Source organism: Mus caroli, unplaced genomic scaffold (genome assembly GCF_978045245.1).
Source record: "Mus caroli unplaced genomic scaffold, Mus_caroli_1 scaffold_4, whole genome shotgun sequence".
Lineage (NCBI taxonomy): Eukaryota > Metazoa > Chordata > Mammalia > Rodentia > Muridae > Mus > Mus caroli.
In genome coordinates, this window is record NW_028227259.1 from 108,056,962 (window position 1) to 108,080,978 (window position 24,017).

The following is a 24,017-nucleotide window of genomic DNA, read 5'->3' on the forward strand; positions in this document are numbered from 1 at the left end:
CCCTCCCTGCTTAGGCATGGAAGGTGGGGACAAGTGCTTCACTTGGCTTTCAGCCTGACAACCCAGAGTGAGACCTCACTTACATTTTTCACTTATAACCTCACCATTTGAATTGTCTCACACCGTAAGTGCTGTTTGCACCTGAGGCTGGAGCGATGAGGCCCCATACAGTGTTCATTCTCATGTTCCCTGTCCCCGTTTCTATACATGCAACGCCAGTCAAGGTCCTTATCCCTCTGTCTGCACTCATCCCGCAAAGCGTCTTCCCTAGCCTCTAAGAGGCTGCCTATTCACCCCCATGCACTTCCTTCTGCTGCTGGCAGGCCCATCGGGCGATGCTTTGACCGTCACCGTTCCCTTCTCTTCATATTCTTTTATGAGTGCCTCATATTTCACAGGTACAAGGGCACAGACTTGGCATGTCAGGTGACCGCTGTCTAGTAAAGATTAGAGCGGAGTACACCCAATGAGATATCAAGATCCTCAACCAGTGACCACAAATGTCCAGCCATTCAGTAGACGAGAAGCTGACAGCAGCCACGCTTCAAGACATTTTCCATGTTCGGCTAGATGGAGCGAGTCGGCCAAGTGTTATGGTCACGTGCTTTGAGGGTTGGCCGAGACACAGCCAGCTAGACTAGAGAGCACTGGTCTGGCTAAACCTGCTCACTGGCTTGCACAGAACACTTTACATGAGCAAGCCTGTGTGTGCTGTTTAACATCCCTAGGGAGCTGGCTCTGGAGGTGAAGTTACATCCACTCCTGCTTCAAAGGATGTTTACCTCAGGATGTCTTCCAAGACCCCCTTGTCCAGGGTCGGGCTGCTACTGTGCTACCTGGCCCTGTGAGAAAGGGGAGCAGCAGGCCCAGAGGGAAAATGTTGTGACAGTGACAACAAGTGAGGAAGCTGTTCAGCCTGGTCCTGAACATGGAGGGAAGTCATTCTGGGTTCCTTTCTAATGCAAGAGACTTAGCTACTGCTTGCTTATCCCATGATGTAAGGATGCCTGGGGTGGGAACAACCAACGACAAGTCCTGTCCAGGAGAAGATGGGACCGTCCTCACAGGTCAGCTGCTCCAGCTGAGTGTCTGGGTGTGCAGGGCCTCTTCAGGGCTTTCTGCTGGATGGTGTAGGAGTCTGGTCTGATGCTCTCCTGCCTTTCTCCTACTTTCTATCTATTCTTTTTACCTATCTATCCCACTTGCTGACTACTTAAACTCACTCATTTGAAAGAGAAACCACAGTGATCATGGATCACTAGCCATATAAAAAGCCCAACAACAGGAAAAAATTGCCCAATTTGGGAAGTTTAAAATCTGCTTCATGAAAGATGAGGACACCAACATGTGGTTTTGTTTTGTTTAATGTGTCTGGAAGGCACTGGGCCAGAGTTAAGCTCCTCGGTGCCCATGTGATGGAAGGCAGGTGAAGCAGGCTGCCTGTAACTCTAGGCCTCTGGAAGTAGAGACAGGAGATCTCTGGGACAAGCTGACTCCTCAGACTAGATATATAGATTAGCTCTGAGTCCAACTGAGTCTGCCTCAGTGAGTAAAATGGACAGCAGTCTAGGGGGACCCTGCTGTGAATCCTGTGACTCCACAAGAATGTGAACATGTGTGTACATGGACTCACATGTATAAAACACACACAAACAACGAAGACCTCATGTTACAATATGATTATCAATATGCTAGGCTTCAGATTATCTGTAGAAATATTCAATAAAGTATCAATAAATGCCCTGGAGGACATTAAACAATGAAAAGACTAGTAGTTTCCATTTTTTCTGCTTTTATCAACAACATATTTTATTGATTAATGACAAACTTGAACTAATCAAACTATACTGCAGAAAGGAATTTTGTAAAAATGCATTCATGTCCTGATAATAAATAAATTCAGCTTTGTACAATTAGAAAAACCCAGGACAGTGACAAATGACAGAGTAAAGAGAAAATGGATCCTCACTCCAAATCCAACGACAAACCCAAAGAACGAAGTTAAAGGAACCTCCACATTCCCCTCCCTAGGTGGACATGGGCTTCACACATCCTTCTGTCTTTTCACTGGGCGGACCGGGCGCTGCACTAACACTAATCCACAGTCATCCCAAGAAATTCTCCCGGGTGGGAAAATAGAGGCCACCATACTTGGTGAGGAAGCCAGTACAGTAGTGTCCTGTAGTTCTGAAACTCGAAATGGAAGCAAAGGCCTTCTTACAGACACTAATTATGGTTTCAAGAATGTCTCAGAAACACACAAACATTTTCCCTACTTCATAAACACCCAAGAACTGAAAGTCACCATCTAGAGACAAAAAGCAAGACATGAATTCATCAGCACCGTGTAGAATGATCCTCAAGGGAGCAGGCCTTAAGTTCTCATGTTGATGAGCAGGCATCTCTCTCCTCTGGGGAAAAACCTACTGCCTGAAGTTAGTTTCTTCAGGAAAAAGAATAGATGAAACTCAATAAATTACATTTTATTCATCAAAATGAACAGCTATTTTAAGGTTTGGCACTACATCAAACATCTCTCAGAGCAAGAATGGGTTCACAGACAGGCTGCTTCCAGCCCGCTCCACTGTTTGCTGAAGCAGGAAACAGCTCACCTAGCTTTACGACGAACAACTCTCACCCATCAGTCCACAGACGTGTATTCACAACAGCTGACATTCAAAAACAGTAGCTGCAGTCACAGTCAAAAGGCCTGTTGTCTTCCTGTCCATCAGATGGGATTGTGTCCTTGTTGCTGGGACTTCATCACATACAGTCAACCACATTAGTGGACCCGTGACCCACATCTCGGATCTGGCTAGTTAAACAGTCACACACGGCCACACCGGCACCAGCTCGGCAGTGAGACACAGGTCCGACCAGCTCCCACCTGGAGAGACAGGACAAGACTGTCACCACAGAACACAGGGACCCCAACCAAAGTCAGCACTCAGGACTACGGGGATTCTTTTAAAAGATAGCGAGTTCCTTGAGGGAGAAAAATATCCCCAAATTATATATATATATATTTTTTTTTATTTTAAAAGATTTATTATTATATCTAAGTACACTGCAGCTGTCTTCAGATGCACCAGAAGAGGGCATTGGATCTCATTACAGATGGTCATGAGCCACCACATGCTGGGATTTGAACTCAGGATCTTCGGAAGAGCAGTTGGTGCTCTTAACCACTGAGCCATCTCTCCAGCCCCAAATTTTATATTAATAACATAATATTCCTCCACTATCTCAGTTTGCTTTTTGCAGGTTCAGTTATCTACAGTAAGCCAGTCCAGAACTGTCTTAAGTTTTAGATGCTATACTGCTCTGCTTTGCCTAGGAGAGCCTCTGGCTGGTGTGTCACTTAGAGTTGGACCAACTGTCATGGTATTGGGTTCTTTTGCTCAAATGACCTTTGTTTAACTTAACAGAAAGAGCAGCGAAGGGGGCACTGTTATCTCTGCATGCTGTTTAAATGGTCCAGTTTATTAGTTAATTGCTAACCTTATTGTGCCTACTTCATGCACTGAACTTTATCTCTTTTTTAATCAATTTATTTTTTACAACCTGACTGCTGTTCCCCTTCCTGCGCCCCTCCCAGTTCTACCCACACCCCAGTCATCCACTCCTCCTCGCTTTGCAGGCTTCCCATGGGTGTCAGTCAGACATGGCATAACAAGCTGCAGTAGGACTCCATAGCTCAGTAGGGGGAGAGGGTCCCAGTGGCAGGCAACACAGACGCTGAACTTTATCTTCGGCATGTGTCAGCAGGCAAAGCCCAGCTTTAGATGTAAGGTTTGCTGCCATCTGCGGTCTCCACTGAGAGAGAGTGAGGGCTAATGAAGAGCTCAGCCTTACTGCTGTGGGGCGTCGCATCCCGCTAAGGAGAAGCAGTGTGGACTCACTTGTTCAGCACGGGGTCAAACGCCTCCACGGTATTTAGGTAAGCGTTGCCATTGTGACCGCCAACTGCAAAGATTTTGCCCATCACTGTCGCGATCCCTACGCCACCCCTGGGAGTGGTAAGAGCTGCCACATAATCCCACTTGTTGCTTCGAGGGTCGTACCGTTCCACGGAACTCAAAGGGGAATTGTCGTCAAAACCACCTACAAAAGCAATATTTAAGAATGACGCCGCCGCATTTCATAAAACCTGACAACTAAATCTCCACTCAACGGCTTATAAAACTCCAGCTTTTATCAGACCTGGTAGTATACACGTTTAATCCCAGCACCTGGGAGGCAGAGATAGGGCCTGTGGAGCTCCGTGAGTTTGAAGTTAGCCTGCCTGTGAGTTTCAGGATAATCAGGACTACATAGAAAAACCCTGTCTCAAACAGAACAAGACAAACAAGACAAACAAAACAAAATCAAACCCTCAAGCTTTGAAAGTTATTTTAGAATGATTTAGGGGAAAAAAATGACTGTAACACCTCTCTACCACCAGCAACTCCCGTTTTCTATAATTTAACTCCACGCACTCAGTGTTGCGCTTTGACAGTAGACTTAATCTTTTTCCTCTTGGTTTTTGAGGCAGGGTTTCAAGGTATATCCCTGCCTTAGCCTCATCAGGGCTAGGATTATGGGTGTACGCCACCATGTCTGGGTTTAAAGTGTTGACGTGAAAAGAAGGTGAATTTATGGGGAGGAAGCAGCCATTCATAGTCTGTCCTGAGATTCCAAGAGGCAAGACCGGCTTCCCTCTCTGTGTGCTAAGTAGCAGGGAGCCTGAGACCTGAACTGCACCAACCTGTGATGCTCATCCAGACAGAGGTGCAAGCTTGCCAGGGCTATGCTTTTAGTTGTGAGCCTAGCCCTTAATGGCTGAGCCATCTCTCCTGCCCCAGGGCTTGTGTTAAAACCGTTACTGCCGGCACAATTACAGAGACAGTGGGCCATTGACTGAATCCTCATCCACTTTTGCCACAGCCACGTCTTCTTCCTGTCATGAGCTCTACATAAACGGTCTTTTCAATAGAGAATGACTTAGCACACCCCTGAGTGAAGCCTGGTCTGTCACTGTGACCTCCACCATCTTTCCTGGGTCCTTTCCAAGAGAACAGCAGTATCTTTGGCGACTCCACCCATTTTCCTGATATGAAGAGATATTTTGCTACTGTGATCCTTTCTTTAAAAATAAAGTCAGGTCGGGCAGTGGTGGTGCACACCTGTAATCCCAGCACTCAGGAGGCAGAGGCAGGTGGATTTCAGAGTTCGAGGCCAGCCTGGTCTACAGAGTGAGTTCCGGACAGCCAGGGCTACACAGAGAAACCCTGTCTCCAAAAAACCAAAAAACCAAAAAAAAAAACAAAAAATAAAAAAATAAAGTCAGTTGGGGAGGGGGCGGGGCGAAAAAAGAATAAGGTCAGTCAAGCAAAATTCTTCTATTGAGGTTAATTTTATTATGTCAATTGAGATAAAATGAAATTCACTAATTTTATGTACATGACCAGATGGATTTTTGGCAAATGCTTATCACAGTCTCATCAGAACATAATTCTCTCATACTGTAAGTCTGTCACTGTTCATGCTAACATGGAAGACTGGGTTTTAGCAGTTAATTCTCCATAGCCTTCGTTTTTATTGGCTCTGTTTAATCGCCATAGGTAATGAGGCAGATTTCAGTGCTGGGGACACAGCTCAACAGTAAAGTACTTGCGTACCACACAAGAAGCCTTAGTTTAGGTCCAACAACCCTTAACAATGAAAAGCAAATCAAGACAGAGAGAGAAACAAGACAGAATGCAGTCGGCCGTTAAAGGTGCCTGTCCCGCCATCCCGTCGTCACTCACAAGGGCTGGACCTGTCTTAGGGAGGATTTGAACGCTGAAGGTTGTTTGCTGTACTTTCAGTGCTCGGGATTGAAGCCAGGGTCTCCTGCACGCCAGGCCAAAGCTTTGCCATGAGCTGTCCCCAGCTCCTATGAGGGTTGTTCTAAATGCTCGGTCTGAACTGCTCTTTTTATCACATCTGTTTCAGCTGTAAGGTCCCAAAGGCTGAGCAAGTGGTAGCACCCCTGGTGCCCCTGTGGCCCACAGTGATGTGACACCCTGTGATACAGTGTGACCTGCCATGTGACACCATGTGAAACCCTGTGACACATTTCGACCTGCCCGCGGTTTGGAGGTGTGAAAGGCTGTGACCATAAGACTATAAGAACGGGGACCTGACTCTACAACTGACTCCTGTGCCGTAGGTGAGGCTGGGGTGGGGGTGGGGGTGGGGTGGGGATCTGTGTTATTTCTCTGCTTTTCAGGCAAGAGCACGGGAAGAGCCAGTGTTACTTCTACTTTCAACATTTAGACAATAATACTAATGACACGCTCTCTTACCAAGACCTGCCCACAGTGCCCTTCAGTGCATTCTACGATGTAAACCATGTGCAATGACCCCTCCCAGCTGCTCCTTCTCTGTGAAGCACAGAGCAGCTTCCGAGTCGGACGTGCACCGTCCCTAGCTCCTGAGACAACCCTGAGAACTGGGCATTCCACACCAGGCTCACAACCGTGTAAGGCCCCACTAGCAGGTGCGGCACACCCACGGGAGGCTGCGCAGTTCTGCGCCACTCAGGAGCTGCAGCTGCCAGAGTACACAGCCTGGCTGCCTCCTTCCCAGTACAACATCAGTCCAAATTATTCTTTCGAATGTTAAGAATCTGAGAAAGCACAGCTCTAAAAGTCCTCTAACTCAGCACCTCAGTCAGTCAAGGAGCAGTAGAAAGGCTAACATATATACATCCTATGGAAAAGGCACTCGGTATCATTTGCTTTGAAATAAAATGGAAGAAAAAACAAGTCATTAGACCTTTCAAGATGGATTTTAGCAAGTCATGCTTATGTTTCTTCATTTCCAAAAATATGTATCTTGTTTAAATGCAAGTGGATTATACTTACTTTAAATATAATCTAAGTTTTGCTTTTTGGATTTATTTTTTGAGAGAGGGTCACACTATGCAGCCCTGGCTTGCCTAGACCTACTATGTGGAGCAGGGTAACCTCAAACTCACGAGGCCCATCTGTTTCTGCCTCCTGAGTGCTGGGACTATAGGCATGTGCCACCACGGCCGGCAGAAGTTTTAAATATGATGACTTAAATCAAGCATTGATGTCAAATGTAAGAGTTCAAAGGCACATCTCAGGACTGACCCACTAAAGGTGGACTGGGATAATGGCTTATTGCTCTGTTACTTTCTGTCATCAAGGGCCCTATATATTAAGTTAGAGAGAGAGCACACACTCACCAACAACATATAAACAACCATGAAGCTCGCTGACACCGTTGCCGGCTCTTCGCTGACCCATTTCCTTCACTTCTATCCACTTGTCCAGATGCGGGTGATACCTTTCCACGCTGGATAAGGAGGCTACTCCGTCGTTGCCACCCACTGCGTAAACGTGGTTCTGCATGAAGAAAACAAAGCATGCGACAGATTTCAGATGGATCTCTCCATGGTCCTAACAGGTGAGCAGAATGCAGGAAAACCAGTGTTTCACCAACACTTTGGTAGGTAGCCAATGCTGCAGCTGCTGATGTGAACCTGACTATGTCGACCATGCATGCGCCTGGCGCCTCTCCATGGGAAGGGGTTGTGTCACTTACTATTAAAGCCACAGAGCCAACGCCTCCACGGGGAGTGTTCATTGGTGCCACTGTGCTCCATTGGTCAGATTCGATGTCGTATCTCTCCACGTCACTGAAGCACGTATTGTCATCTAATCCTCCAATTGCATATATTGGGCCCCCTAAGGAGGCCAAGGCAATTCCTCGCCTATAAGAACAATTAGACATGCCTTAGTGTCTGAGTCTGTTTCAGGAAAAAGAAGAGATGTTTTATCGATGCAAGGCACTTCTGAGAATAATCACCAAAGGGTGTGCCTTGCATGCAGAGTTTTACATGTGTTAATGTTTCTGAGCGGTGCCCTTGCCTGCACAGCACCGCCTGCACAGCACGGCCTGCACAGGTTACTGGAAACTTGGCTCAAGCTCTTTTTTTCTTCTTCCTCTTTTATTATTTTCCTGAGCATTGAGCCCAAGGCCTTGTATCTACCAGGCATGAGCTTTATGCTAACCCTAAATTCAGAACAAATAATAATGCAAAACCCAAGAAAACAGTATGAAGAAATCCAAAGTGTTCAGTTAGTAAGTAGGCAGTGATATAACCAAAAAATTAATGGGTTGATAAGGAAACAGTTTGCAAACCCAATCTCCCACCCCATAGTCCTGGCATAACTGATGTTTTAGGCTTTGACATATGACCTTGTTTGACATGTATTCAAGGATTTTGTCGACAGAATATTTGGTCTGCTTGTTTTTGTTGCTGTTGCTGCTGCTGCTGGCTGTCACTCTGAGGTGCTGGGAATTCAGCTCAGGACCTCTGGCATGTTTGGCAAGTACTGTATACAGACAGAGCTGTATCTCCAGGCTTACTGCTTTCTGAGTCCTGATTTGGTGACATGATTTTAGTTGCTCTGTCATCTCAGGATGTTGCAAGTTACATTTCAAATCATTAATAAAAATTTACAAGAGGCTAAATTACTGAATCATGTAATCAACAATCTTTCCTTTATACAAGTTTCAATAATCAAAATATAGTTCAATTTATTATAGATAAAAATTAGTGGCCAAGCAGTGGTGGCGCACGCCTTTAATCCCAGCACTTGGGAGGCAGAGGCAGGTGGATTTCTGAGTTCGAGGCCAGCTTGGTTTGCAGAGTGAGTTCCAGGACAGCCAGGGCTACACAGAGAAGCCCTGTCTCAAAACAAAACAAAAATTAGTATAGTAACATTAATCTTAAATCAGTAAAGAAAGCAGAAATTTCGAGAGCTATTTTCTTAACAAGGTAATAATAAGACTCAGTCATGATTAGTATAATAGTTGAGAGAAACACTACATGCATTTCCACTAAGGTCAGGAGTATTGTCATACCTGTTTCAATTTCTCTTCATACAGTATCAAATTAACAGCCAATAAAGGAGGTTCGTAAAACCAATTAAAAACTCAAGAATGTGGGGGGTGGGGGGCTCGAGGGATGGCTCAGTGGTCGAATGAACTTGCTGCTATTGCAGAGGATTGGGGTTTAACTCCTGGTAACCCATTAATAAACACCTGTGAGTCTGGCTCAGTGAGATCTGGTGCCCTCTCTGACCTCCGTGGGCACTTGCATGCATACACACAAAACCAACCAACCAATCTGTAAAGAAAACTGTATTGAGACATTGTGGAAGTTGGCAGTCCTGTCTCTAGTGATGCTCTCTGTATTTCTGGCATGACTGTAACTGTGAGGTGTGAACACACAAGGAGCTTGGGTGAGGAGCACACGGCAGGGTGCACCTGGTATGGCGGCAGTCCAATCCAGGTAATTCTTGCTGCTCTATAGCAGTGGGGGTTTTTATAGCATCCCTGACCTCTTCCTACAAGGCACCAGTAGTTAACTCCAGCTGAGGCAATATGATCTTCATCCGAGGAACCCTGATACCTGTAACTCCACAGTTTTTTTTGGATAGTAAGTGTGATACCTGCCAGGGTGACAGGAGATCCTGTCTCAACACAACAAAGCAGAATAATAAGGGCTGGTGAGGTGGCTGGGTCAGGAGGTAAAGGCACTCGCCACTGAGCATGACGACCTGAGTCTGACCAGGATGGGAGGAGAGACTGACTTCTGAAAGCTGTCTCTGACCTCCACACATGAAACTCCCTTCTCTCCCCCACATACAGAGATGAACGCAAAAGGGAATTTAAATAAAATTAAAGTGAACAAAGAGTGCTACCAGATTTACAACTTTTCGGAGGAAAAAAAAATCTAAAATTGTTTCAAACAAAGAGTTTAAAAAAGAGCAGCAGGGCTTTTTACAGAACAACGAGGTTACCAAGATAGGCGAGCCACTGAGACCACTTTAAATGGTGCACCTGTGTGTGGGTGCTAGAAGAATCCACAGAGGGCACTGGATTCGCTGGAGCTGGGTTACAGGGTGTTGTAAGCTGCCCAGTGTGGGAGTGGGAACAGAACCTGGGCCCTCTGGAGAAGCAGCACACATCCTAACCGCAGAGCCACCTCTCTGTGCCTTTATCCTCAGCATATATAAACACAGAACCCCGTAATAAGGCATCGGTCTGGACGCATTCACAACGTGGGCTTGAGAATGAGTTTCTGAAAGCCGAACACCCTTCAACCTAAGATTTTTCCATTTCTGCCTTCTTTACCTGACCCTGTCAATTCTAGAGGATTTGCTGGCTGACCCACCTCTTGGTGTTCATCGATGCCTTCATCATCCACTTGTTAGTGAGAGGGTCAAACATCTCCATGCTGCCCAGGTGTTCGTTCCCATCATGGCCGCCCACTGCGTACACCTTCCCTGCAAACAGAGAATTCTTTTTATCTGATTCCTAAGAGAGATACTCATGCTATTTACATGTAAACAGTTTATAACTAGAATGTCATAATAAATTAACTTTTAACATTGCTTTCTGTTCAATACTGAATCCATGTCACCGTAGTAAGTGAAAACCAGTGGAAACTTTCACCACACATGCCTGTGTGTAAAGTTATTTAAGTGCTTTCAAATGCTAACTTCTTGGGTTTCATCGCTTTTTATTAAAGAGTAAATGAATTCATTAATTCTGCCTTTAAAACAAGCCAATAAAATGGAAAAAAGGTTAGTAGCAAATTATAAAGTATGAAACTGTTAATTCAAAGTGATCAACCTTTTTCTTAATAAAACAGAATTGAAGAAAATGAGGAAGACTGTTCTCTCATCCAGCTACATCCTCAGCATATATACTGAGAAATACTATAGTTATGGAAATGAGATTTCAAATCATTACTAAAAATTAATTTCAGAATCATAGAAAAATGCTAGAAGGATTTTTAAGAGTCAGCTTTTCCTTGTTTATTAAGAGGACAGATGTTTTTGGAAATTCAGAGGTGGGTAGACAGCTCAGCAGTTGAGAGTTCTTGGTGCTCTTCCAGAGGACCCAATAGCATTCACAAGGAGGCTCTCAACAGTCTGGAACTCCAGTTCCGGTGGACCTGCTGCCCTCTGCTTGTACCAGGTACACACGTGGTACACATATACACATGCAGGCAAATCGTTATACACATTAAAAAAAAAAAACAAAATCTCTTAAGATATGTAAGACGTCATCTAGGAGCTCAGTTGGCAGAGCTCCTGCCTCTCCCAGGGAGCTCGAGTCAGCTCTCAGTACTGTACATACTGGATATGGTGGAGCAGGCCTGTAGTCCTGACTCTTGAGAGGCAGAGGCAGGAGGATCAGGAGTTCAAGGCCAGCCTTGGGTGCACAGGGGCTAGAGACCGTCATTTACTATAACTGCTCCCAGGCTATTGCACACATAGATGAAATCTGCCTGTGAGACACACTTCTAGCCCTTGGTGGTTTGAAACAGGGTCTTGCCATGTAGCTCAGGCTGGCCTGGAACTAAAATCCTCCTGCCCCGGTCTTCAAATGCTGGGATTGTAAGTATGTGCCACCATGCCCAGCCACAAGAATTTCACTTTCCCCTGCCATTCATTTTTTAAATCTATATACCAATATGCTAAGTTATATACCAACGTGCTATGTTATCCAGCCACTGTTATAGAAAGAAAGAAAATTTCTAAGTTCATGTTATTAAGAAAAGCACCAGTTCTGTGCAATGACCTTCGGTGGCAGCAGACCCACCTTCCACAGAGATCACACCCACATGTCGCCTGCGGCTGTTCATTTCTGGTCCAAAGAACCAGCTGTTCTTGTTGATAGAATAGCATTCAATACTACGGAAGGGGTCACCAGATCCACCTCGACCACCCACACAAAACAGCACACCTAAAGGGAAAGCCATAAGACGAAGATCAGTATCACAGCTTTTAAAACTTTATTCCTAATAAGTGTGGACATTGATTATCAAATTCTGAGTAATGGTTTTTGTAAAAGAGGCGAGTTGTGAAATCTAATCTAATTCCCTTTCTGCCCCCTTGAACTTTCCAAAGAATCTGAGTCAACAGTTGCCTATCCTTTTAAATCCACACTCACTACAAGTGTCCCGGCTTAAGTCCTAACAGTCAATAAAGCTTTTTTTAATTTAGGAGAAATGACAAGCATATTTGTATATTGTAAAGAGGACCTCTGTCTCCACCATGGCCGAGCTGTCTACCCCAACCAACCTCTTAACTGCTTCCCTACTGAACACAAGCCCAGCACTGGATACACGGTTCACTTGTTTGGAAACCCCTTACTTTGGCATCTGGAACATCCAGGTCTCTCTGTTCTCATGATCCACCCATCCTCCCCTCTTTAGCTTCATCCCTTTGTGTCAAACCACCTGTGCCACGGTATGGTGATGGCTATTCCTGGCTGTCAACTCGACTACCTCTGGAATGAACTACAATCCAGAGATGGAGGGCACACCTGTGATCCAGATCTCGAGACTTTTGACCGGATCCTGACCACCCCTTTCACACGTGGTATGGTCACAGCAAAGCACCTGCGATACTCTGCAGAGTTGGTCTGTCTTTTCTCCTAGACAAGACCAAGTTCCTCAACACAGGCTGTATGTCTGCACTTCTAACGCCTATTCCAGAGCTCACAACACAGCCAGCATTTAATGTGTGCTGAGCGACCACAGAACACCCCTTCCAACTTACTCAAAACCTCTAATCAGAGAAGATAAAAGCTGGGCATGCTAAAAGATTGCAGAGTCAAGTTTATAATAAACAAAAGTCAGTCAACTGTACTGACAGCGGCGCAATCGTAATCATAGAATGTAATCGTGTTCTTTGATAACATTGTCTCTAAGTGAAAGCTACATAGGTCACCTTCAAGCATGCTATGAAAGAAAACAACAACAAAAAAAAACCTAAAATGGAGGCAAAAATATCAGCATGCAAATCTTTTTCTCTGTTGTTACTGTGTGGTTTGGACAACTTTAGCCTAATTCTTAGTCCTCAAAATGGAGAAAAAACATCTATGTGATAAATGGCTGGTTCTTTTGTTAAAACCTACTCTGTGGGCTGGAGAGGTGGCTCAGTGGTGGAGAGCACCGACTGCTCTTCCAGAGGTCCTGAGTTCAATTCCCAGCAACCACATGGTCACTCACAACCATCTGTAAATGGGATCCCCTCTTCTGGTGTGTCTGAAGACAGCGACAGTGTACTCATACATAAAATAAATCTTAAAAATAAAAATAAAAAATAAAAAAAAGCAGGAAAAACAACCCTATTCTGTAAGTTCTTAGGACTATGTGAGAGCATGTATATGAATATCTAGTATGTTCTGGCAAGCATCTAGGCTGCTGAGATGTTGAATTTAAATATGGCTGAAGAACACTCGCCTAACATGCACAAAGCGCTAGGTCTCATTCCCAGCCCCAAACGGACAAGCAGAGAAAATAGTGAATTTAAAGAATTTAATGAAACATTTCAAATTCAGGAGACAGGATTCACAAAAACAGACTTTTGTAATAGAAAAAAAGTTTTTTTAAAAGACAGGTTTGGCCTAGAAGTGGCCATGTAGACTAGGCTAACATCAAACTCAAAAGATAAAATCCTACCTGCCTTTGCCTAAAAATAAGTGTTGTGATTAAGGACATAACTGAAGGTGCTGCCCAGCTGTAACGAAAACCTGCAATTCTATTTACTAACATAGGAAGAATGAAGTGACAGTCTTTCTCACGGCAAACCAACTGCTTAGGAGAACATCTTCAGAAGCAGGGTGCTCACAGCCAAGCGTGCCTTCTGTGCTGTGGTTGTCAGGCTCTCCCGCACAGCACTCCTCAGTAACAACGTAGAGGAAACCTCTATACAGGATTCCTCTTGCTTGCTGAGCTGCTGGACTTCACTTATCTTCTCTCGTCCCCCAGGTATGGAAATAGACATGGTAAATACCTGAATCCCAGCACTTCGCCTGAATCCCAGGTGAAGACAGAAAGGTCATGGTTTCAAGGTCACCCTGGGTTACACGGGGATTTCTAGGATGCCTGGGTTTCACAGTGACTTCAAAGTCAGCCTGAGTTGCATGAGAACCCATCTAAAGAACACATGCACATTCCCGTGCAAACACACACACACATACACACACACGCACACACATACACTATTTTCTTGGAGAAATACAGTCCAAAGTAATATTGCCCAATGAGAAGCTTCAATCTTAAATGTAAGAGCCTTCAATTCTCAGAGCTTAGCACAGCCCTTCATACAAACATTGGTATGGTTTTTGTTTTTCTTTTGAGTTGGCAAAACACAATGACAAATTCTGAAGTATGTAATGTGTATCAAGTGGAATGCTTGGCACAATAATATGAGCCTTAAAGATCTATAGTCATTTCTGAGGACCATGTCAACACACAGACTAACAAATTCCAACACGGTACTTGAAAGGCACCAATAGCACCCAATTCTGCCTGAGGAATCAGGGAAGAGCTTGAAGGAAAGCTACTGCTTCAGGGTTTGTAGGACTTATATTCCTTTTTTAAAGATGGCTTCCTGATGTCAGGCACATGACTGTGATCGAGCATTCAGGAGGCAGAGGCAGGGTCATGAGTTTGGGGGTAGCCTGAGCTACATGGGGATAGCCTGAGCTACATGAGATTCTATCTCATAAAACCAAACATCAAAAACAACTAAGAAATTGGTTGTATCAGTAAAACTAAATGATTAAGAATCATGAATACACACATTCAACTGACCGACCAATCACTACCTTAAGATAATCAGACACGGGGCTGGAGAGATGGCTCAGAGGTTAAGAGCATGGCCTGCTCATCTAGAGGTTTGAGTTGAAATCCCAGCAACCACATGGTGGCTCACAACCATCTATAATGAGATCTGATGCCCTCTTCTGGGGTGTCTGAAGACAGCTACAGTGTACTTACATATAATAAATAAATCTAGAAAAAAAAAGAAAAAGATAATCAGGCACTAGCAGTCTGACTACTCACTTGGGCATACATAACCAATAACCCTCAGATATGGCAGATACCCTGTCTGGTAAGTGGATAAAATGAGCAGTTTATTTACCAGCAGTGTGCTTCCTCGGGGTCGTCCGGACTGTGTACTCAAAGTCAGGAACTGGCTTACTACTCAAGTGAAGGTGGTAATTTCTCGCTTCATCCAGCAGATCTCTGCACTTCAGATTCTGCTTGACGATCTGTTCTTTCGCCACAACACCCATGAGAAAATCAACAGGCAACAATGGCAGACGGACCTGAGACCACGGAGAGTTGTGAGAGGAAACTTCGGTAGTAAGAGAATAGATGACCCCCGATTCACACAGTCACAGAATGTGACTATGGCTATGACTTGTCGTAGGCCCTTTGTACTTCACATGCAAAGCCCCTGGGCTCAATGCCCAGCCTCATAAAAACATTACCAAACAAAAAACTGTTACATGTGAAATAAATTAGAAGTTGAAAGAAATTATTACTCTTGCTTTAAAAATCCAACTACAATCTCACACTTGAGTAGGTTTTCTTCCTCTGAGCAAAAATATAAGTAATTTGTTCTTAATATAAGATTTTAGTAACACTATTAAAATTTTCATTAAGTTTGGGCATAACTGAGCATAGTGACTCATATCTGTAAGCCCAGAACCTGAGAGTCTAAGATAGAAGGCTTGTAAACTTGGGGCCAGCCTAAGCTATAGAGTTGTCAGGCTAGTCTGGGCTAGACCCTGTCTGCAAATAACAACAAACTGGGCTAGGTACCCAATGTTTTTAGTTTTAAGTCAGATTTTTATACATCCCAGGCCAGTCTCAAACTTGCTATGTAGCCAAGTATGTTTTCCAACTCGGATTGTCCTATCCTATCTCCTAAGCGCTGCAATTGCAGGCATGTGTCTCCATGCTTGGCTTAGGCTAGGTTGAGGATCCCACCCTGGGCTTCATGAGTGGTAGACAAGCATGTAACTCTAGCCACTAAAGTACACCCCTACCAATCCAGTGCTTTTTACCAATTAGAAAAATTAACAATGCATTCATTTCAGAAAAGGTGAGTAGATGGAGCGACTGGTCCCTAAGGAACATCACTTAACGTCTCAGAGAGTAAGCCAGAGGAAGAGGAAGGAGAGGAACAGGAGAAAACAACAGGGAGGAGGGGAACACAGGGTGCAGGCCCCAGAAGGCCCGTTTCCTAGTTCCTTATCCAAGGTACCCACACTCTGACAGTTAATAGCATCAACAATCATAACAGACATGTTTCTGAGGTTTCAAAATAAAATTTAAAATGCAAAGTTCTGCCATGTGGTTCTTTACAGAGTAGGTCTACAGTCATTAGGAATAACTATACTGTCATTAGGAAAGTGATTTATTAAAACTTAGATTCATAAGTTATTATACCATAAGTTATAAGCGACTGGTAGAGCTGTTTTCCTGGAGCCATTTTCAACTAACAGAAACACTATCATAGGAATACTTTAAATATTTAAGCTTTTAAAATTATCAGATGTATCACTAGTGGAGAAACTGCACAGGCCATCAAGAGTTAACTCCCGAGCCTGACCCCTTCAGACAAGTGACGTCACGCAGCAATGGCACACACACAGTCCTACCTGTGTCCTACCTGTGCAAGTGTCTCGTCCAGCCATTTATGATGATGTTGAGGATTGGCAAGAAGCCACTTGATGGCAGCACTGTAGACCTGCTTCTCGCTGTCAATGTTGAGGTCGCTAGAGGAGAGGAGCTTGTGGAGATGCTGCGGGGACACGCTCACAAAGTCTTCACACTCCACCACTTCAGTGAAGTGCTCACAGGCATACTGGTCCGCCATGTCCATTAGGTCTATTCGGTTGTGACTCTCCGCAAAGGCTCGTACGGCCAGGCAGTTGGAGGGATGGAAGTGTAGCTGCATGTATTCACAACAAGCTCTGGCCACCAGCTCAACCTGCAGAATACACGCTGCATACAGCAGGGGCTGGACATTGTCCACTGTTAAAGTGAGCCGTGAGGAATAGACAAACTTCACCAAGTCTTCCACGGCATCACCGTCAAAGTCTCGGATCTCGATTAGCGCCTGCTTGGCTTCAGACATTTCGGAAAGAAACATGGCTCTGAAGTAGGGGATCACACACGCCAGCACCAGTTTGTGACAAGAGATTAGCTTTGAGCCAACCTGTCCAAATCAACACACACAATGAGATGGTGGTACAACAGAGAACACGTGCCATGGGCAATGCTCTTGACAACTTGAACAACATGAGTGCTGAAATCCTTTAGCTACTTAGCCTTCAATCTAGACCAGTTTCTCAAAGTCAGATAATTTTCATCTCCTAAATTAGCCACACAGAACTATTATTTTCTACATTACCTCATATTTGAGGATTGTACTGTGAAATAGTAAACATGTAAAGCAGCCTAAAAATAACATCTTAGCAATTATCTGAGGGCGGGGACTATAGCTTAATAGTAGTGCGTTTGACTTGCATGTGTGAGGCCGAAAGTCCAATTCCCAGGCTCCCCCACCCCCCAAAAATGACAACACTATTTATTACATAGTGGAACTACACAGTAGTCATTCAATTTCCAGAGAGCCACTATTTTAATACTAACTTTCCACCCAAGGAATATAAATTAATAGCCAGAGTGGTGGTTTGAATGCAAACAACCCCCATATTTGAATATCTAACATATTTGAAGGTTTGGTTCCCAGGGTGGATCTGTCTGGGGAGGATTAGGGAGTGTGACCTTGCTGGAGGAGGTGTGGCACTCCACGCAGGCCCCAGGTCTCTAAGGCCCATGCTGTTCATTCCCAGCTAGCTCTCTCTGCGTGTGTTCTCAGCAGTGCCCCGGCAGTGGTGCCTGCCTGTGTGTCTGCCTGTCTCCCCACCACCAGCCCCCCCACCCCCAGTGGTCATGGACTCGCCCTCTGATCCTGTGGGCCCCAATAAACTCTTTCATAGGTTGCCTTGTCATGGTGTATCTTCAGAGCAGTAGAACAGTAACTAACCAGCCAGCTAATTATTTCCATGTAGATTATAATAAAACACTGTCTTTCTTCAACTCTATTTCAACTTCTTGATTAAAAATAAAAAACAACTTAAAATGTGGTCAAGCCCTCCTGACCTAAAAATTACTTTTTTGTAGTAACTATCCATTCTAAGGTCTAAAGATCTTTGGACCACTATATATGGCTTTCACTACACCAACTCTTCTTTGAAGCTATATATTATAACATTCTGTAAAGTTTGTTTCTGCTTCCCTTTTTGATACATAAAAATAATTGCTGGGCAGTAGTGGTGCACACCTTTAATCCCAGCACTCAGGAGGCAGAAGCAGGTGGATTTCTGAGTTCGAGGCTAGCCTGGTCTACAGAGTGAGTTCCAGGACAGCCAGGGCTACACAGAGAGACCCTGTCTCGAAAAACAAAAATCAGAAATTAGAAATACATAAACTTGGTACTTCAAACTGAAGTAAAAAACATATAAACTACAAAATAACTGTATGATTTAGTCACGGAAATAAGCACCATGAAATATATATGTGTGATATATATGACATGTGTTTGTGTCCTCGGTACTAGTAAAATTTCTTGTTTATACTTTTGTTAGATTAATGAACAAACACAAATAATTCAAGATAGTAAGAAAAACTCATGTCACCCTGAAATTATAGTTAAGTACTGATATTGTTGAAATTATTTCTTTCTTAAAACAAAGGAAAAGAAACACTTAAAACTGGCCACTATGGATCAAAACACAGCGAAACAAAGGCTGCTGGATCAGTAGAGCACTTTTCTGTCACCATGGTGACATGGCGAGAGGTCTGAGGGGCAGGTCTCACCTTTACAGCTCACTCAGAGTCTGCGCTAACAACTCTAACAAAGGAGGCGAAGTGAGCGGCGAAGTGAGCCTCGACTGCTGAAAGGAACAGTTAGAGTCCTATTTACTGTCAGTTCTTGGAAGGTAGCTTATCTGCTGACCTACAGAAATAGTTTTTCCCAGGTCTTTTTCTCAGTCTGACATGCCCAGCTTGCTGACACATGTGCTTCAAAGATGTTCATGCAAGAAACTAAGAGAAAGAGAACTAGGTTTCCTGAACTATGTGATGATTTCTCAAGTTTCTGATACCACTGCAAGCCTTCTACAGTCTGGTTATAGTAGCTATAACACATTACTTCATCATCCGAAATTAGCTAGTTAGGACGTTTCGATTTTCCATTAGTTTACACACAAATGACATCTTACAGAAAAAGGTGAGTGTTTTTTCTTAATTTTGGAATGGATTTGGACCCCCCCACACACACTTTTTTATGGCTTGCTACATTCTGTTAAGCTACCTAACAAGAACACAAGCAATCTCCACATTCAGTGTGTGTGACTTTTCACCTCAGCAAAATGCAAAGCAAGGCTCTGGTTCATAGGCGAACAAACATTTTTTCCTTTTTAACCCTTAACTATGTAACAGTTTTCAATAACGTGGTTATTCTGAAACTATTCTTTTGTGCACAATAAAAACAAACCTGTATCCAAGTTTTTTTACATCCTTATAAGCAATATTCTGAGTTTTCAATTTAAGATCTGATAATTTTGCTCTTTTATACTACTTTTAAAAAGTTAATTTAAATTACTTTATCATCCCAAAAGTATTTTATTGTCAAGATCTAAAATGAAAGAGGCTAGATAGATGTATCAGTCTCAAATTAATCTTAACATGTACCACATGACAGCAACCAGCCACTGTTCTACAATAATTAACTTCACTCGAATTCATTCTTAAATTATATACTGGAATAATTCAGATAGCGTTTATGGGTTGAAATAAACAATATAAATATTTAAATAATCCTTCTGAGTAACAGAAAACAGACTCAAACAATCAATCAACCCGAGTTAGTAGTTGAAAGGACAAACAGACTGTCACAGAATTCTGAAGACACCTTAATATCTCAGACTAGTTAAACATTGAGTAAAGGGTCCTTCTCCATCAAGAGTCAAGGGGCCGTCTCTGCTATGAGGAAAGGGGACCTTCTCCAGGACCACTCCTTTTGTATTACCTTACAACTGGGATATGGTCTGAAAGCCCCCTCCCCCACTCCTATGTGGTGGGGTTTTGAGAAATGAAATAATATGGGCTCTGAGATCATGAAATCAATGGGTTATAGAAGGACTTGCTCCAATTAGCTTATGCCTTTGTACCCTTCTGCCTTTCACGGTGTGAGACACAGTCACTACAGACTCATCCTCGGGGAGTAGGCAGCATCATGGTGCCACTTCCGAAGCAGAGAGTAGCCCTCACCAGATACCAAACCTGCTGTATCTTTATCTTGAATTCCTCTGCCTTCAGAACTGTAACAAATAAATAGTAGCCTTCTTTCAGGTCAGGGATCAATGGTTACAATGTAACCAGTTCACCTTTCCCCATCTTTTGGGAAGTATTATTATAATGCGGTTCATGTACTGTTTCCCTATAGTCTTTCAGAATAATTGCTCTTACCTGATTAGTTGGAAGTTTTGACAACAAATAACACCACTTAAAATCTTGGGAAAATATTAATAGAGCCTATGAACATTGGCTTAAAAATCGAGCTTTCTTTTTTCTTTTTTTTTTTTTAAGTCAAATAAATACCACAGCTGCTGGCAACATTAAGAGTTGCTACAGAGGTGGGGCTAGAGAGATGGCTCAGTGGGTAAAGCATTTGCTGCTCTTACAGAGGACCTGGGTTCAGCTCTCAGCACCTACACAGTGGCTCACAACCACCTAACTCCAGATTCAGATCCAGATCCAGAGGCCCTCTTTTGATCTCTGCAGGCACCAGGCACACAACTGGTGCACATTCGTGCATACGGCAAAACACTCATGCTAAACATTTACGCTACTGGGAGTCACCCTCTGCTTCTCTATCACCCTTTCAACTAAAATTAACCTGAGCTTTAGTGAGGGAGCGGGCCTTCCTCAAGCTGCATGACATGTGACAGTATCTATGCAGTGCTGTGTACTGATCTGTAACATGAGACCCAGAAGTGTATGCTATGAAATGAGCCTGCCAGAGCAATTCTCCCCAACAAGACAGGCGCCTTCAAGAAGTCCCACTTAGAGGTGGTGCAGTATGTGCTTAGCATGTGAGTACCTAAACCAAAGTTTGTAAAAATGCTCACCCATGCAATAATGTTAATAATGTTAATAATATATAAAACATTTCCACTAGTAAACATAATAGTACATAAACAACTTTTACCTCCTGAAATGACCTGAAGGCAGGATTTTTACTCTTATGTAAATCCTTCTAACTACCTTTCAGACATCACTAATGGATCCTCCTCTAATCACCTTTCAGACATCACTAATGGATCCTCTTCTGATTACCTTTCAGACATCACTGATGGATCCTTCTCTAAGCCTCTAGCTATCATTGAATTATGCTAATGTGCCCATTGATGGTTCAACTTCAAATTCCCTCAAGGCAAATGCAGCTCACTATTCACATTTCTTTTTCTTTCAACTTACTAAGTAAGTCCTGCTCAGCATCTGCTCTAGAGATTAAATGATCTGGTGGCCTCATGTATGAATAGCACAGCAAATTTTATGGTGCTTATATTTCACAAATGCTTGTCCCAGATACAATGATCATGAAAGGAAATGCACTAATTACATGGTGAATTCACATCAAGATGTGGTCCTCCCAACGCAGCGTGCATCTGAAATAACAATGTATGATGCTCTGCGCAGCACTCTTTGGAAGGTCTTTAGCGGTAACTGTTCCTCTTTGTATTCTTTTGCTTTCTTGCTCCCCATCCCCAATCTCATTTAACCCTTTCTATTCCATTATTCCCCTTTCTTCCTTTTTGTATGAAATTCTCTCAAAATAAAAAAGGCCTCAACTTGCCAGGTGGTGATGGCACATGCTTTTAATTCCAGCACTGGGGAGGCAAAGATCAGCTTGGTGAACAGAGCAAGTTCAGGACAGCCAGGGCTACACAGGGAAATCCTGTCCCAAACAAACAAACAAACAGACAAAATAACAAAACAAAAAACAAAAAAGCAGTCATTAAAATTAAAACTCTCCCAACTAAAACGAAAACCCAGGGCTAGATGGGTTTAATGCAGAATTCTACCTAATACCCAAACCACCCAAAGACTCAGTAAAGAAAGAATTTCAGACCAATTTGCTGGACGAACATTGATGCAAAAAATTCAATAAAATACTTGCAAACCAAATCCAAGAACACATTAAGAAGATCATCTAACATGATGGAGTAGGCTTCATCCCAGAGATGCAGGGATGCTCAACATACGTACATTGATCACTGTCATCCACCGTATAAACAAAGACAAAACCACGCGATCATTCATAACATGTAGAAAAGGCCTTTGACATGATAAAAAGTCCCAGAGAGACTAAGGATACAAGGGATATATCTCAACACAATAAAGCCCATAGCCAAAATCAACCTAAACAGAGAGAAAAATCAAAATATTTTCACTAAAATCAGGAACAAGACAAGGCTGTCCACTCTCTCCACACCTATTCAAAATAGTGCGGGAAGTCTCAGAGCATCGAGACAACTGAAGGAGATCAAGGGGATATAAGCAGGAAGGAAGAAGTCAAAGCACTGCTATTTGCAGATGATATGATCTTATACATGAACAACCCTAAAAACTCCACCAGGAATCCCGGCAGCTGACAATCACTTTCTGCAGAGATGCACAATACAAAATTATCTCACAGAAATCAGTATCCTTCCTATATAGAACAACAGACCGGGAAAGAATTCACAGAAACAATATCCTTCATGATAGCCTCAAAAGGTATCTGAGGTAACTCTAACCAATTAAGTGAAAGTTGTGCATAGTAAAAATTTCAAGACACTGAAAAAAGCAACTGAAGAAGATATCAGCAGATGGGAGGATTTCCCATGCTCATGGGTCATCAGTAGGATTGATTTAATGAAAACGGCCATCTTGCCAAAAGCAATCCACAGACTGAATTGAAGAAGATATGAGCAGATGGGAAGATCTCCCATGCTCATGGGTCATCAGTAGGATTGATTTAATGAAAACGGCCATCTTGCCAAAAGCAATCCACAGACTGAATTGAAGAAGATATCAGCAGATGGGAAGATCTCCCATGCTCATGGGTCATCAGTAGGATTGAATGAAAATGGCCATCTTGCCAAAAGCAATCCACAGACTGAATACAGTCCTCACCAAAAGTCCGACACAATTCTTCACAGCAGTTTTATTTTAAATTACATTTGTATTTATTTACTTACTTATTTCTGTTTGAGTGAGGTTCCCCCCCTTTTATCAGATATATTCTTTTCTCATACGATAACACCTGAGTACAGTTTTTCCTCTACTCCGCTCAGTTCCTCTCTCCTCCCCTCCCCTCTAGATCCACTCACTTTCTCTCTCTCATTAGAAAAGAACAGGCTTCTAGGAGATAACAACCAAACAGGACAAAATAAAATAAAAACTATCATATCAGAGGTGGATAAGCCAAGCCAAAAACAAAATAAAAAGGTCTAAGAGACGGAGGCACAAGAATCAGAGGCGCTCCCATTCACACAGTCTGGAGGCTCATAAAGCACTAAACTGAACACTATAGTATATATTATATATTATATATGAAGAGGATCTTGTACAGACCATGGGCGCCCTGAATCCCGAGGGATTTGAGGGAAGCATCTCATTTAGACTGTCTTCACAAACACCAAAAGGACAATTTTCAGTTTCAGATGGAAACACACAAACACACACACACCCTCACTCAACTAGAATACAGCAGTAAAGACAGCACGGTAGTGGAACTGAATCAAAGACTCAGATATAAGTGCACACACCTATGGGCACACCTGATTTTTAACACAGAAGCCAGAAGTACACAGTAGAAAAAGAGCAAGCATCTCCAATGAACGGTGCTGGTAAAACTGGACAGCTTCATGCAGGAGATGTACACAGATGGGAATGTAAATAGATCTGCGCCATTACCCTTCACAATACAAACCTCCAAATGGACCAAGGACCTCCACATGAGACCCCATACACTGAATTGATAGGAAAGAAAGTGGAGATAGTCTTGAAGTCACTTGCACAG

General features: G+C 43.3%; 1 protein-coding gene across 7 annotated transcripts in view; it reads right to left on the reverse strand.

The window, feature by feature from the left end:
- Positions 1-2,467: 2,467 nt before the first annotated feature.
- The window catches only part of Klhl8 (kelch like family member 8), a 49,481-nt gene continuing 27,931 nt past the window's right edge, over positions 2,468-24,017 (reverse strand). For all 7 annotated transcript variants that reach the window (XM_021163524.3, XM_029477832.2, XM_029477831.2 and 4 more), the window contains 8 exons: positions 16,548-17,096; positions 15,009-15,195; positions 11,674-11,817; positions 10,238-10,349; positions 7,597-7,765; positions 7,238-7,397; positions 3,903-4,104; positions 2,468-2,887 (listed from right to left, as the gene is read on the reverse strand). In XM_021163524.3, coding sequence (XP_021019183.1) covers positions 2,764-2,887; positions 3,903-4,104; positions 7,238-7,397; positions 7,597-7,765; positions 10,238-10,349; positions 11,674-11,817; positions 15,009-15,195; positions 16,548-17,096 — 1,647 coding nt within the window. In that variant the 3' untranslated portion in view covers positions 2,468-2,763. The remainder of the gene's footprint in view (positions 2,888-3,902; positions 4,105-7,237; positions 7,398-7,596; positions 7,766-10,237; positions 10,350-11,673; positions 11,818-15,008; positions 15,196-16,547; positions 17,097-24,017) is intronic.